Raw genomic sequence first — 16,855 nt, 5'->3', positions numbered from 1 at the left:
TTTGGTTTAGTTAAGATTTGTAATAATGCTTTTTAAAAAATTGCAAAAAGTCCAATATTTGATTAAAACGCGGTGAATCCGTGCACCCATAGTGAAAAACCATGTATATAACACAAATTTTCATTTAAATCTTTAAAAGTCTTTATTCTTTACCTTTAACATGCAAAAAAATTGATTTTGGATGAATGGCGGTGAATCCGTGCACCCATGGTAAATTGCTCTACTTATATAAAAAATATGCTTCAAAACCTACAATATCAGGTATAATTTATAGGCATCGGGTTGAAAAACTTCAGAGCGATGGATGCTAGAAAGTATCTACTAAAACAAAACTGAAGTGAAACCGTGCACCCATGGGCAATAACCATAGCCATCTAACATATTTTTATTATTAGATTGATAATGTGTTTCAATTTTTTGATAATTATTTGACATATTCATTTTATGACATACACGCATTCGTCAACTATGCCAAACTGAGGTGATTCCGGGCACCCATGGTGAAAAAATATTTCAATTTTATAACAAAAATGTTATCGAATTAATAGCAACATAATTTCAAAAGAAAAAAATTAAAAATATTTTGATAGAAAAAATTTCCCCTTTACCAGTCATTTTGACTGGTTACGGTCCGAATAGGTATATTCAATTTGCCGGTCCTTCTAGTGTTAAAGCATGAAAATTTGAAAAAAAAACTTCGCGGTCCGCACAAAAGGTTACAAGCGGGATGAAATTGATCACTTTTTTTTAAATCGTCTCTAAATAAATCAATTAGAAATTTATCACTATTGAATTGGCCCTGCGTTGAACATTTTGACGCAGCCCTATCACCCTTAATAACTTGGCGCATTTTTTAAGCCTTATTACTATTTTATCTTAACTCGAATCGAAATGCAGTCTTCGTCATAGTTTAGGCTTTAAGAATTCGAAAGAAATCGCCGAAGGGAATCAAAGTTATCGATAAAACACTGGTTCTTCATGCTTTTCTCGAACAAAATGTCTCAAATTTCCATACAGACTTCAGGCTCGTTGAGTGACCTAATATGATATGAAAATAAAATAGAAAGTGTTCAAGTGAAATAAGTGAAATAGTAATGAAGACAACACATAGATCAATTGAGAAATGTTAGCTTAAAATGTATCTGTATATACAATTCAATAAAAAAAACTGGAAAAAAGTGACCTCTTCCCGTGATCCATTCTGGCCCAAATTTGGCATGAGATCTTTTACTAGGCCTACGATCAATTTTAGCCTACAGCGCATAACATTTCAAGAATTTTAAATTTCCCATACAATTTTGGGCCAGCTTTTCAAATCAATAAATTTTAATAACTGTTGATTCTTGATTATATTGCGCTTTGGTGAATAACTTTTTTAGCATTAATTGATGATAGAATGACAAAAATATACCTAAACATCTAAATGAAGAAATAAGTATAAAAAATTAAAAAAAATATATAATAATATGACTGTTTTTAATAGAGTTTACGACTGTTCACAAACAGGAAAAAACTTCGAGAAATTTTTTTTTATTCAGTTCCGAAAATATTTTTTTCAATTGAGCTGAACTCTAAACCTTTGAAAATAGGGAATTCTTAATGCAGTAAAGACCGCGAAGAAATCAAGCCGTTTGACACCTAAATTCGAAAATCAATATCTCAGAAACCACTAGACGAAATTCTACAAATAATTTGGGACTCCACTCTCTTGAATTGGGGAGATATAAAAAAAACGAACACACTTATCGGATTTCAGTGAAACTTCATGTTTCTGTGAAGAAATCTAAATTCTACTTAAGACTGAAAGCGTACATCTTCCAAGCATATAATGGCCATTTCTAAAAGATCTAAGCTTTATTAGTGATGAGAATCGAAATAAAGTGTCAGAGACGAACCAGCCAAAGGCTGAATGTCTCTTAAAATGAAGAAAAAAATAATAAATAAAGTGTAAGAATGCTTAGGAAGGAATAAGATTAGTCGGAATATGTTCTCAAAATTCTGTAGAAATCCCAACGAAAATCATCGTAATCTGAATAATCTTTGAATTTCAGGATTTATTTTTAAGTCCTTCCACATTAATATGTTCAACTTTTATAAAAATGTGTACTTTTTTGGTCAAAAAACCTGATGAACATATTTATTTGTGTACATATAACCTGGAAAATCATGAAAATTCATTTCGAGAAAACCGGGAGATAAACGGGAATTTGAATATGGAAACTCGCTGGTCACCCTATTCCAATGCCAACATGACCAAGTTGAAAGATCAACATCTTGATTGCTGTGACTTTTCTTCTCACAGGAAAAGATAAACTTTTTCAAATTGTTGCGCGAAAAATAACATAAAATCCCAGTGTGTGATTCAAGGAAATTCATCAATATTATGCAACATTGACATAACTGTTTGACTGATATTGTTTCTTGGTCATGTAGACGACTTTGATATATTTTTGACATTGACCTCCACTCGCTGGTCAAGATCGAATAAAGTTGACTGAAAATTACAAGACTTGCATATAGGACATAGAAAACGAAAGAAGAAGATAGAATTCAAGAAAGAATACGGTTGATATCATTTATGGTCGGGATTCGACCAGACCGATCTGAGTGCCAGTCATTTTAGAAAAAAACAGAAATCGAAGCACGTTTAATTTATATTACAGATGGAAAAGTTGAAAACGTTTGACTGAAGTTCATTCTTCGGTTTTTCAAATTTTTATTCTGGCTTAAGAACAACATAGATTTCGTCTCTTGTTGAAAATATTGTTTCATAAAGTTAAAATTTCTTTAAAAATGTAGGTATCAGTTCAGTTTGGTCTGATCGAATCCCGACCGGGCGACCATTAAAGTTATGATTATAATGTCTTGTTTTGAGTAACGTATCCATATTATATATTATTAAACTCTTATTATAAATGTTTTTATTTTTATTTTCCCTTTTCAGACTTTGATAAATATGGCATACTGTTGTCTTATTCTGCTGGGAAAGTCCATTCAGAAGGTCGTATTTGGCGAGCTGCGAATTTCGGAACAACAGGTAAGTCGAAATAGCAAATAAACATATTTTTTGTAAAATTAGATCATTTTAAATTTTGTCGCAACAAAACAACAATCTGTTTAGTTCAAGTGTAGGTAGATTAGCTTTTTTAAGTTAATGAAAACTGTAACAAAAAATTTCAATTTTATAAATATAATCAATGCTTATTATTTCAACACCAATGTTTACCTAGAGAACATGATCAATAATGGGCGATTAAACTCAAGAATCGATTAAAATCAACTTTCAGCTTTGAACTACATTTTTATACCCGAACTGAACTCAAACGCTTGAATTTGGGAGAGCCGCACAAACGTTGCATTTTTATCGTTCCTATCTCTCCAATATAGGCTGTGACGACGTCTACTGATAGAAGCATCAGCAAGCTAAATCAAATTAAGAATCCAAGGGGAGACATTCCGCGCATCGATAATTTTAGATCATTCAGCATTGAACTTGACGCAAGGACGTTCCGGCTCAGAGGAGTTTTGTTTGCAACTCAACTTGAGCGAGCAGTCAGTGTTCGATTCGCGATAAGGCAGTTTAGATCCGAGTTGTTTGACTTTTTATATTTTAGTTTTTCTGTGTGTATCGGTGTTACTCATGCCTTTTCATCGTTCTAAGTCGAAACGTTCAGGATGACCGGATAAAAGATATTCTGAAGAAAGAGATACAAGCTGACTTAAATTTCGGTTGGTTTTTGCCACCGAAATTGGTTATAAGCACGAGTTGTCGTCATGCGAGAAATCCCCTTCACCAGTTTGCCGGTACGATTGGTTATAGTTCTCTGTGGTTATAGTAATTTGGCGATTTTCTAACAATATTGCATCATTTGATGAGCTGATTCGGAACTTGTCGATGACTTGCGCTTGATGAGATTTTTTTAGATAAGATTGATAGGGCTGTTGAGTCTGGTTTTTTTTTGTATTATCAATTTTTCGATGTTAAATAAAAAATTAACACGCTTAGTTTTAAATTATTTTTTTAAGAATGTTTGCAAAATTGATTTAACACTGTGATGATATTTTTTCAATTCCCGATATTGTTAGGTCCAGTGTGGTTCTCGAACGATTCAATCGATTATGAATCTTTGGTGTCGTTTATGGCCTCAGGTTTCGTGAGATTCCAAGCTGGTGATTTCCGTAAAGTAGGGTTTTATCGCTTTACGGGCAGGAAGCACGTTAACCGGAATAAAAGTTGTTACTCAGATGGCCGATTTTTTCAGTAAAGAAAAGATTTTTTTTTTCATTCGAAAATTCTGGCTTTTTAAGAATTTAAGATTGAAATTTTTATATTCATTTTTATGATGTATTGGTTAAGTCATTACGTTGAACCTTCAACTATAGATTCTGACAACTTCATAATTTTGGATCGGAGCTGCTAGATTTCGTTCACGTACGTCTATTTATTTAATTTGAAATTTAAAATTTCAGAGAGATGGAGGATTAAACATAGACAGTAGAAGGTAGACTAAGTTTGCCATATAACCCGGTTTTATCAGGGTTTGTCCGGATATTTGAAACAGAGTTTGGAAAAGTCTGTTCAGGTCCGATTGCCTGGATTTCATTGAAAAATCCAGAATTTATTTACTTTGTTTGCCAAATCAAACAGAAAAAAAACAAACTGTGTTGTTAATTTTTTTTTATTTTTGCGTCCAAAACATAAATTTGTTAGCAAGTTTTATAGAAATAATCATAAATGGTTTTTCGGAAGCCTAAAATCCCTACGATTAAAAATCTGCTGATAAATGTTGATAAAAAAAATCATTTTCTCTAGCTTTTTGCTCTTGATTTGTGTTGAGTAATTTTAAGGATTTCACTAAATTCCCCCGGATTTTTGGTCGGCAATCAAATGCCAGGATTTTGCCAGAATTTTTAGATAAAATAGACTATTGAATATAGATATAAGAAGGTCGACAATAGAAGATAGATGACAGAAGTTAAAGATAGAAGATAGTAGATAGAAGATAGAAGATAGAAGATAGAAGATAGAAGATAGAAGATAGAAGATAGAAGATAGAAGATAGAAGATAGAAGATAGAAGATAGAAGATAGAAGATAGAAGATAGAAGATAGAAGATAGAAGATAGAAGATAGAAGATAGAAGATAGAAGATAGAAGATAGAAGATAGAAGATAGAAGATAGAAGATAGAAGATAGAAGATAGAAGATAGAAGATAGAAGATAGAAGATAGAAGATAGAAGATAGAAGATAGAAGATAGAAGATAGAAGATAGAAGATAGAAGATAGAAGATAGAAGATAGAAGATAGAAGATAGAAGATAGAAGATAGAAGATAGAAGATAGAAGATAGAAGATAGAAGATACGGTAAAGAAAATGAAGAATGAGAAGTTTGTAATTTAAAATTTAATAATTTTAGAATTTAATTAAAAATGAAAATAAAACCAGACCAGAGTAAAAATGGGCAATAAAAAGTAAGAGATGACAAATAAGAAAGGGGAAATGAAATAAGAAGAAATAAAACAGGGAGATGAGATATGAAAAATTAAACAATAGAGGAAACAAATAAGAAGCAACAACATATGATAAATATGAAACCAAAAATAATCAGAAAGGAGTGGGAAATAAGAACTCAGTGATAAATAAGAAGTGACAAATAATAAGTGACAAAAAAAAACTAGAAGTAAGAAATAAAATGAGAATTGAACAAGAAATAACAAATGAACAACACAAGAAAATTGAGAAAAGAGAAATGAGAAATGAGTAAAAAGAATCAAGAAAAGAGAAATACGAAATTAGAATTGAAAAATGAAAAATGGAAAGGAGTCACCAACAACGAATGAGAAATTAAAAATGAGGAAAGAGAATTGTGAAACGAGAAATGTGAAACAAGAAATAAAAAATGCTGAATAAGACGCTAGACGCTAGATTAAAAAGATGAATAAAAGATGAGAGATGAGAGATGAGCTATGAGGGATGAGCTATGAGGGATAAGCTATGAGGAATGACCTATGAGGCATGAGAGATGAGAGATTAGAGATGGAGATGAGAGATGAGAGATGAGAGATGAGAGATGAGAGATGAGAGATGAGAGATGAGAGATGAGAGATGAGAGATGAGAGATGAGAGATGAGAGATGAGAGATGAGAGATGAGAGATGAGGGATGAGAGATGAGAGATGAGAGATGAGAGATGAGAGATGAGAGATGAGAGATGAGAGATGAGAGATGAGAGATGAGAGATGAGAGATGAGAGATGAGAGATGAGAGATGAGAGATGAGAGATGAGAGATGAGAGATGAGAGATGAGAGATGAGAGATGAGAGATGAGAGATGAGAGATGAGAGATGAGAGATGAGAGATGAGAGATGAGAGATGAGAGATGAGAGATGAGAGATGAGAAATGAGAGATGAGAGATGAGAGATGAGAGATGAGAGATGAGAGATGAAAGATGAGAGATGAGAGATGAGAGATGAGAGATGAGAGATGAGAGATGAGAGATGAGAGATGAAAGATGAGAGATGAGAGATGAGAGATGAGAGATGAGAGATGAGAGATGAGAGATGAGAGATTAGAGATGAGAGATGAGAAATGAGAGATGAGAGATAAGAGATCAGAGATGAGAAATGAGAGATGAGAGATGAGAGATAAGAGATGAGAGATGAAAGATGAAGGATGAGAGATTAGAGATGAGAAATGAGCGATGGGAGATACGAAATAAAAACGGAAAATGAAAAGGGAATAATGAGGTATGTGAAATGAAGAATGAGGAAAGAGAAATGAGATGTGAGAAATGAAATGTGCTAAATGAGAAATGAGCAATAAGCAATGAGCATTGAGAAATGAGAAATGAGAAATAAGAAATAAGAAATGAGAAATGAAGTTGAGGAATGAGAAACGAGTAATGAGAAATGAGAAAGAGAATTGAAAATTGAGAAATGAAAATTGAGGAATGAATAATGAAAAATGAGAAATGAGAAATGAGTAATGAGTAATGAGAAATGAGAAATGAGAAACGAGAAACGAGAAATGAGAAATGAGAGATGAGAAATGAAAAATGAGAAATGAGAAACGAGAAATGAGAAATGAGAAATGAGAAATGAGAAATGAGAAATGAGAAATAAGCAATGAGAAATGAGAAATAAGAAATGAGAAATGAGAAATGAGAAATGAGAAATGAGAAATGAGAAATGAGAAATGAGAAATGAGAAATTATAAATGAGAAATGAGAAATGAGAAATGAGATATGAGAAATGAGAAATGAGAAATGAGAAATGAGAAATGAGAAATGAGAAATGAGAAATGAGAAATGAGAAATGAGAAATGAGAAACGAGAAATGAGAAATGAGAAATGAGAAATGAGAAATGAGAAATGAGAAATGAGAAATGAGAAATGAGAAATGAGAAATGAGAAATGAGAAATGAGAAATGAGAAATGAGAAATGAGAAATGAGAAATGAGAAATGAGAAATGAGAAATGAGAAATGAGAAATGAGAAATGAGAAATGAGAAATGAGAAATGAGAAATGAGAAATGAGAAATGAGAAATGAGAAATGAGAAATGAGAAATGAGAAATGAGAAATGAGAAATGAGAAATGAGAAATGAGAAATGAGAAATGAGAAATGAGAAATGAGAAATGAGAAATGAGAAATGAGAAATGAGAAATGAGAAATGAGAAATGAGAAATGAGAAATGAGAAATGAGAAATGAGAAATGAGAAATGAGAAATGAGAAATTAGAAATGAGAAATGAGAAATGAGAAATGAGAAATGAGAAATGAGAAATGAGAAATGAGAAATGAGAAATGAGAAATGAGAAATGAGAAATGAGAAATGAGAAATGGGAAATGAGAAATGAGAAATGAGAAATGAGAAATGAGAAATGAGAAATGAGAAATTTCTTAAAAAGGAATGAGATAATTTCAAAAAAAAAAATTTAATATTAAGAACGAACTTCTCATTTAAAGCGCGCGATAAAATTGTGCTATGTACGTGTACGACAATGCCACGTTAGGACCATTTGCTCTTCTCATTTTAAGCGCGCGATATAATTGTGCATTGTACGTGTATGACAATGCCACGTTAGGACGTTTTGCTCTCCTCGTCATAAACGCGCGGTAAAATTCGGTGAGTTGCACCGGTGCTAAGTACATTGTATGTGTATGACAATGCCACGTTAGGATGTATTTGCTCTAAATAAAAACGCGGTGAACTCGATAGTGTGCGACGCGACGAACATTAAATATTTAACTTTGCTTTGATCACATCCCTTCCCAAAGGGAATCCAGATCTAATTTACCTTCCCCACTAACAAACCACCCTTCCTGTGACGACCGTGGAGATTTAGAGGTGTATTCGGTCTCTAGTAGCAACGGAAGTCGAACTAACAATCCTTCCCTTTCCCCGATGAACCGTAAGGACGTGGCCGGCGCCGTTATTGATCATATAAGATAAGGACCCTTTGAAACGTGTACACAGAAAATGGTAAGCTAATCCCAAGCCCCATTTATTTGGATCTATGTACAATTTTGATGGTTCTTGTCAATCACGGAGAAGCAACTACTGAAATGTACGGTTTATCTAAGCTCAAGCTCAAGCTCAAGCTCAAAAAAAAAATTTAATATTAAGAACGAAAAAAATGTAATTTAAAATGAGATTTTCGAAATAAGGACGGAAAAAAATTTGAGAAGCAAAAAGATTAAAGGAAACTGACTTTTGAAGAGATGGGATTTTCAAAGTTTTGAATCTACAATTACAATTTAGATCGCCTTTAACCTAATTCAACTTAATGAATTAACCAATCCTACTCCACTGGCCCACTTCCATTCAGTTCTTAACTTAGCTTCACACTTAACTCGGCCTTTGGCATCAAACCGAGCTGGCTATCAATCAAACACCGACATATTACTGTCGTCGAAATTCGATTTAATCCGCTTCCCTCGAGTGAGCGTTTCAATCTTCTCGAGAGGAAGGAAATCCGATCGACTGTTTATATGGATCCACACAACAACAAACTTTATATGTACCAAATATGGGTCAGTGCAGTAGGATTCTATACAGACTGTAGTCTCACAGATTAAGTATTTAAACGACGGTACGGTAGGAATTTCGGGGCTACAGGAAAGCGATTTGGAGAGGGAAGGAAATCGTTTCTTAAAATAATTTAGACATCATGTGTCCAGTTTTGGTGATACGCTCAAGTCTGCTGGTGGTTCGGAAGTGAGCGACCTTTGCCACTTGAAATTTATTTAAGCTCAAGCGAGTCCGGCCCCCCAATTCAATCCAATCACTTCGCGAGCTGTGTCCGAATTTGTAAACCTTCGAAAGCCAAACCCGGCAATTCATCATCCATAATGTTGAACGCGCAAAATGATTACCTTCACTGATCCCGATATTAAGGGGGGGGTAGGGTCTTACGGGTATAAAAAAACACCATTTTCACGATTTTTTTCTAGAGCTATCGTTCAAACAAATGTATTCAAATTTTTTGCATTATACAAACCATTGTTAAAAGAACATTTAGTAATTTTTTCGTAGAATAATATTGAAAAATGAGCCGGTGACGGAGCATTTTCGAGGATGCCTTTTAGAAAACAGGATTTGCGGTGGACACTGTATCTCAGCACAGAATCATCTGAAGTCAAAAAATCAGAGCAAAATATTTTTAATAGATGTTTTTCTGGACCCCAACGTTTTTATTTAACTTAAAAATATTTTTATGAAATTTTTGTGGCTGTTTGAAGTAAAAACTACGATTTTTCACTTAAAAATCCGCCATTTTTCACCTCTAAAATCTCCCCAAAGTAAAAAAATCAAAAAACAAAAACGTTGGGGTCTGGTATTTTATATGTAGAAAATATGTTCCAAATTTGAAAAGAATCGGATAAGTAGTTTTCAAATGACGATGTCCACGGACTTTAAAAATGTGCTTTCGAGAAAAACGCGTTTGAAGTTTCTGCTCTTGCTTTCTTGCAGTATTAGATAGGAGAAGATAAAGGCCTATAACTTCTACAGTTTTGCTTCAATTGACTTGAAAATTTGACACAACATTCTTGAAATGTTTTACAATAAGAAAATAAAAAAATAAAAAAATCGATTTTTTGAAAGTGTTAGACCCTACCCCCCCCTTAACGATCGAAACCGATCCTTAATAAGATAAATGATTTGTTTATTGGATATCCGTCTTATGATACTTTTTTGTTTTGTTTTTCTTTGCAGCACATGAAGGACAAGTTTTGGAACTTTATCTTCTACAAATTCATATTTGTGTTCGGCGTGGTCAATGTGCAGTACCTTCATGAGGTAAGTTTGCTCAGTAATGATAGTGGAATTTCTAAATTTAACTTTTTAAAGGATGGGTTTGAGTACATAGCATAAAGCTATGTAGATGAGTTGCTTTCAACACCCTTTGGTTTCATAGAACGTTATCTTTTTATGGCATTTTTTATGAGCTGAGGTTGAATTTGCCGGAACATTTTAGCAAGGGTGTGCCTAAAACGAAATGTGTCATTTGCGAAGGTGATTTCATTGAATTGACAAACGACTTCCAAAAGTAATAAACAAAAACAACAATTGTTCCAAGGGTTTGAAAAAAATCCTAGGCATGACTACGATTACGCTAAATATTTTTTTTTAGTAAATTTGTTTTATTTTAGAATACATTTTTTGAACTCAAAGCCTCACATTCCTCAATAAAAGATTTTATTAGCCAATAGTAAACTATAACTCAAAACTAATAGCTGACTTTCATTTCCACAGGTTATCCTCTGGGTGTCGTGGTTTTCGGTGCTAGGATTCCTGCACCTTCTGTCGCAGCTGAGCAAGGACCGTTTCGAATATGTAAGTACACTACTCACTATTTAAACGAAGACGTCCCGAAAGGGCTAATAAAAAACATTCATCGATTCACTAACAATTATTCAAACGAATCCAATTACTGCGAACGAAATCGAAAACTATTTATTAGGATGATGATATGATCCGAACTACATTCACTAAGCCTAGCAAACCGAATCGATGGGCTGTTAATTTTTTATAGGCGTCACATTCAGGTGGTTTTGAAGAATTAGATAATGATTGGGAACTAACTTTCAGGAACAACTCCCGTCAATTTGGTACGCTTATCTTAATTCAATTATTCTCTGATGATTGAATCCCTTTATTTTTCCTTTGATTGGCCGTAAACTTTAATTAACAAAGGCGAGGAAAGGAAACAATTTATCACTTGCCACATTTTTTACTGTAAATGGAAAGGTACCTTCGCTTTCCGCGTGGCGAACTCAATTGTTTAAGCCTGTTCAAATATTGAGAATGGTAAAGTACGCCTCATGTGTGGTACTTTGTGCACTCTCCGTAGCAAAAGTCTAGTTACTCTTGTTGTAAAACGGCTGATTCGATGCGTCATCTTCGAAATGCTTCAACGATTATTGTCTTGAGTAAAAAATTGAAAAGTCTTAAATTTTGTCTTACCATTTCAGCTATTCTAAGCGGTGTTTAACCAATTGTTTTTTTCTTCTTCAACAAATTCCTCTGCCTAAACAAACCTTAAACCCTTTTGAAGTCGCATTCCAGTTTTTGGGTCGATTGTCTCAGCTGCACTTTCTGTTTCTTTCCGCAGACCCGTCTCGGAGCGATGGCTGTTTTATTGCGCCCTGGCACCTTTATTGGGTTAACTCGCGGCTGCGCTAGCTATTGTATGATAATCGGCCAGTTTAACTTAGTTGGTTTGTTTACGTTATGAGTAGTTGGTTCATGGCACAAATACTTCGTTCTAAGTACACAAGATTGTGGTCCAGGGCTTGATAAGATCTGCTGACTTGCTGATAGAATTACATTTGAGGGGTTCAGCGTTAGATGTATAATGGCACTTAACTTTGTCATTCTAGCGAAAACAACTCAAATCAAGATTCTGGATACTCTTTCCGTCATAATCGACCTTAAAAGTAATTTGAAATTAGCTTCAAATATGTTTTGCCTTTCTTACAGAAAGGTATGGCTATCGGTCGATTTGAGAGGTCATTAATTATGGGTCTTAGACATACCTTTATCAACTATTATTTTTATCTAAAAAAATTAATTTTGTTCTCTACAATCTATAGAAGAAAGATAGAAAAAATAGCTTGAAATTTGTTTCATAGTAAATATCATAGAAATTTCACTCCAAAAAAGCGTGTCCGTTTAGTTTGCTAGGAATATCCAAAAATCATGAAAAATATGTATGCCGTCATATTTTTCATGACGTCATAGGCACGATAAGCGATGAGCTCGTTTTATTGGTGTAAAATTTCCCGTGAGTAAATAAACGAGGGGTAGCTTCCTACAAAATGGAAATCGTCATGATTATTGTCATTATTATTGTCAAATTTCAATGTTGATTAGCACTGTAAAGTGCTTTCATTCTCTTTGTATTCCATTTCAGTTTTTAGCTGAACCGGATTCAAAAATTTAGGACGGAAGCCCGTTTCCTAATGAAATGAATTACTTTGCATCAAGGGATACAAGTTTTTTCCCGGTACCCGAATCTCAAATCAAGCATTGTTTGATAATATTCAGGCCAAAACAAAATTCACTCAATTGCAAAATGTTTAATTCATTCTTAGTCGCGAAAATTCCAGGAATTTTTTATAAAAATTGACCAATTTTACAAATTTAACAAGAGCTACACAATTGACAAAATGACAAAATTGTCAAAATATTCCAAATTTACAAAATTGTGAAAATGGACCAAATCGACTAAACTAACGAAATTGTCAAAAATAACCAAATCGACAAAAAAAGACAAATTTGACGAAATTGACAATTGAAAAAATTTACCAAATCGGCAGAAATAAAAAAAAGTTGACATAATGAACCGATTGACAAAAATTATAAAATTTACAAACTAAACAAAATTGACAAACTTTACAAAAATGACACGAATGAGAAAATGGGTTCTTTGAGGAAAATTACAAAATTGATAGAAAAAAAATTAACAAAACTTACAAAATTGAAAGAAATATTGGCAAAATGACAAGAAAATTACAAAAATGACATAAATGACCAACATGACAAAAATGACAAAACAGGAAAAAATGACAAAAAAGAAAAAAATGACAAAAATGTCACAAAAATAACATTAACATTTAACAACATTAAAAAATATACAAAAATGACAAAAATGACATTGATAACAAACATGACAAAAATTACAGAAATGACAAAAATGACAAAAATGACGAAAATGATGAAAATGACAAAAAAGACACAAATGACAAAAATGAATAAAATGACAAATTGAAAAAATTACAAAAATTACAAAAATGATCGAGAATGATGAATATTTCAAAAACGACAAAACTGAAATATCACAAATGACGCTAAAATTTCAAAAATGACGAAATTGGCAAAAATGACAAATTGATAAAAATGACCAAAATGAAAAAAATTACAAATTCAACAAAATAACAAATGAATTTAAAATAAAAAAAATTACAAAATGACGAAAAAAATATCGAAAATAAAACAAAAATACAAAAAAAGTGAAAATGAAAAAAAATGACCAAAATTAACAAAATTACCATAATTACTAAAATGACTAAAATGACCAAAATGACAAAAATGACAAAAATGACAAAAATGACAAAAATGACACAAATGACAAAAATGACACATTGAAAAAATGCAAAAATTACAAAAATGACCAAAAATGATGAAAATTTCAAAAATGAAAAATCTGAAATATCACAAATGACACAAAAATATCAAAACTAACGAAATTGGCAAAAAATGACAAATTGATATAAATGACCAAAGTGAAAAAAAAAATACAAAATTAACAAAATAACAAATGAATTTAGAATAAAAAAAAAATTCCTTAATGACAAAAATTAACCAAAAATAACATTAACAAAAAAAGTGAAAATGACAAAAATTTACAAAATTACCATAATTACTAAAATGACCAAAATGAGGAAAATTGCCAAAATGAGAAAATTGACCAAAATGACCAAATTTACAAAAATGAAGAAAATAATCAAAATGACAAAAATGTCTAAAGTGACAAAAATTGCAAAAATGGCAAAAATTACCAAAACTACAAAAATGTTCAAAACGACAAAATCACAAAATGGCAAAAATGACAAAAATAACTTAGATGACCAAAACGACATAAGAACAAAATAACAAAAATGACAAAAAATGACCAAAAATGACCAAAATGACAAAAGTGTCAAAAAATGACAAAAATAACTAAAATGGCCTTAATGGCTTAAAGGACAAAACTGATCAACATGACAAAAAAGAGAAAAATAACAAAAATGACCAAAACGACCAAAAGACCAAAAGAATAAAATGACCAAAATTACAAAATGACAAAAATGACATGAATGACAAAAATTATCAAAACGACAAAATGACTAAAATGACAAAAATAACAGTAATTTGTAAGTTTCAATTGAAAATAAAAATAAAAATTGAATGTTTAAAGAAAAATATAATTTTAGTGTCCACTGAAGAGGAGCGAGAGCATAGTAGCTCGAAACGTCTGGACAACTGGTAAAAATTGATTTTTTTTTATTACAACTCGCCGAAAAAAAGTCGATAAAATCCAAGAGCAAACATTCGCAGCGATAAATCCAAATACAAAAATAACTAAAATGACCAAAACGATATAATAACAAAATGACAAAAATGACAAAAAATGGCATAAATGACCAAAATGACAAAAATGTCAAAAAATGACAATAATGACCAAAAGTACAAAAAGGACAAAAATGAGAGAAACAACAAAAATGATCAAAAGACCAAAATGAATTAAATGAGAAAAATGACAAAAATGAAAAAACGACCGAAATGATCAAAATGACCAAAATGTCCATAATAACAAAAATGACTAAAATGACCATAATAATAAAAATGACCAAAATGACCAAAAGGACCAAAAGGACCAAAAGGACCAAAATGACAAAATGAAAAAAATGACCAAAATTTCAAAAATGACAAAAATTACAAAAATTTCAAAAATGACAAAAATTACAAAAATGAAAAAATTAACAAAAGTGGCAAAAATGGCAAAAATGACAAGAATGGCAACAAAAGGATACAATTCACTGTCAAGTGTATTGAATCGATTTTTTTTTAAATTATCAAAGTATTATATCGTTCCGGTTCGTAATACAATGTTAGTGAAACATTTCGGATATAATGATTTAAGGTGGATATGAGTAGTCGAACAAGCTAAGCTATGCTTCTGGAAAGGTCTTCTTTTTGAATCTCATTGGAAAGGTATCTTCGAAGGTCTTGCAAGGTCTCCCTGTAAGGTCTTTTTCGAAGATCTTTCTGAAAGGTTATCTTGCAAGATCTTGAAAGGTCGTTTTGTACAGTCTTCCTGACAAGTGATTTTTTAGGACGTTTTTGAAAGTCTTCTAAAAAGATCTGCTTCGAAGTTTTCTGCGAAAGGTTAGTTTTTTGGTAGTCTTCCTGAAAGGTCTTCTTGAAAGTTTTTTTTGAAACACATATTGGAACTGTTGTAAGGGCTTCTGCTAAAGTCCTCTTAGCTGGTCTTCTTGGGAGATCTTTTTCTTTGAAGAACTTTTTGGAAGGTCTTCTTAAAAAGTCTTCATAAAAAGTTTTGTTGGGCGGCGTACTTAGAAAATTTTCTTGTGAGGTATTGCTTGAAAAGTCTTTCTGGCTAGTTTCTTTTTTTCTTTGAAGCTTACCTCGGAGCTTGGCATTTTTCTAAATCGAGAGATGTGGGAGATCTTGCTCCAAGAACGTTCTAATTGTAGAAGAACTTCATCAAAAAAGTTTGTTTCGTAGAAAGTATTCGTCATAGTAGGTAGATTTTTAACGAGGTAGGTTTTCACGTCAGGCATTTTTGCCATTTTTGGAGATTTTCGTCATCGATGTTTTTTATTTGGACCGATCTTCGCCGTAGAAGGCCGTGAAAACTTCATTATAGAGCACCGCCTTCTTAGAACATTTTTTTCAGCGTGTCCAACTTACATTATATTATGTGTATAGCACCAAACCGAATAGCGACAGAAGGACTAGCGACGCTTTTTTACTAGCGAGATTCTTGTCATTCGTAGGTTTGTTTTTCTTTTTTCAGTCCAGTAGGCGATTTCGATATAGTAGTCGAACATTGTTTATGATATTTACTGTAGGTACATTTTCCTTAGACTATCAATCGAATCCTTCAAGTCTCCTAGGAAACTTGCTGTGCGTCGTTATTATTTTCAACGTCGTGACGGATGCGACGTGTCGCTAGTAGGCAAAGCTGCTATGATTATTAGCGCTCATATTTTGGGTTTTTTCTGCATGCATAATAATTATAATTCAACTCTGCTGTGCTTTTTCGAAACACAAAATTTCACCGTATGTAGGGTTAGTTGCCCTACTTTGGACCCTTTAAGCGGTGGTTTTTAAATAATCACGCTTTTCTCATAAACAAACGGGAGCTTTCTATCTTTAAAGAAATTTATTAATAGTTCATTATCTTATCTACAAGTTTCAATGAGAATTTTCAACATAGGTTTCGCCTTTATTAAAAGATTTGCATAGATATTGATGATCAAAATTTCCATCTTTGAACCTACTGTTCCTATTTTGGTACTGTACTGGTACCTTCAATTGGACCTATATCTAAAATTCTTATAAAATATATGATTTTTCGAAAATAAATAAACAAATTCATTAAAAGTGTAATCTTTAATTAAATATTACCATAAAAAATATTACAGCCTTTTAACGACTTAAAAAACTTACATTTCTGTCATAAATATTTTAAACACTTTTACTCCCCGTCAGCTCTATCAGCAGAAAAATAGCTCAAATTTTTATATGTCTACTAACTTATAGTTTATTTGTGTAAAGCTAAC

The 16,855-nt window shown here is 32.3% G+C and overlaps 1 protein-coding gene across 2 annotated transcripts in view; it reads left to right on the top strand.

The window, feature by feature from the left end:
- Positions 1-16,855, top strand: part of LOC129750899 (E3 ubiquitin-protein ligase AMFR-like) — a 135,030-nt gene that overhangs the window by 63,188 nt on the left and 54,987 nt on the right. For both annotated transcript variants that reach the window (XM_055746067.1, XM_055746066.1), the window contains exons 3-5: positions 2,945-3,037; positions 10,218-10,301; positions 10,758-10,838. In XM_055746067.1, coding sequence (XP_055602042.1) covers positions 2,945-3,037; positions 10,218-10,301; positions 10,758-10,838 — 258 coding nt within the window. The remainder of the gene's footprint in view (positions 1-2,944; positions 3,038-10,217; positions 10,302-10,757; positions 10,839-16,855) is intronic.

This window comes from Uranotaenia lowii, chromosome 3 (assembly GCF_029784155.1).
Source record: "Uranotaenia lowii strain MFRU-FL chromosome 3, ASM2978415v1, whole genome shotgun sequence".
In the NCBI taxonomy this organism is placed as follows: Eukaryota; Metazoa; Arthropoda; class Insecta; order Diptera; family Culicidae; genus Uranotaenia; species Uranotaenia lowii.
The sequence above is the reverse complement of the archived record's forward strand: the minus strand, read 5'-3'. Positions and strand labels throughout refer to the sequence as shown.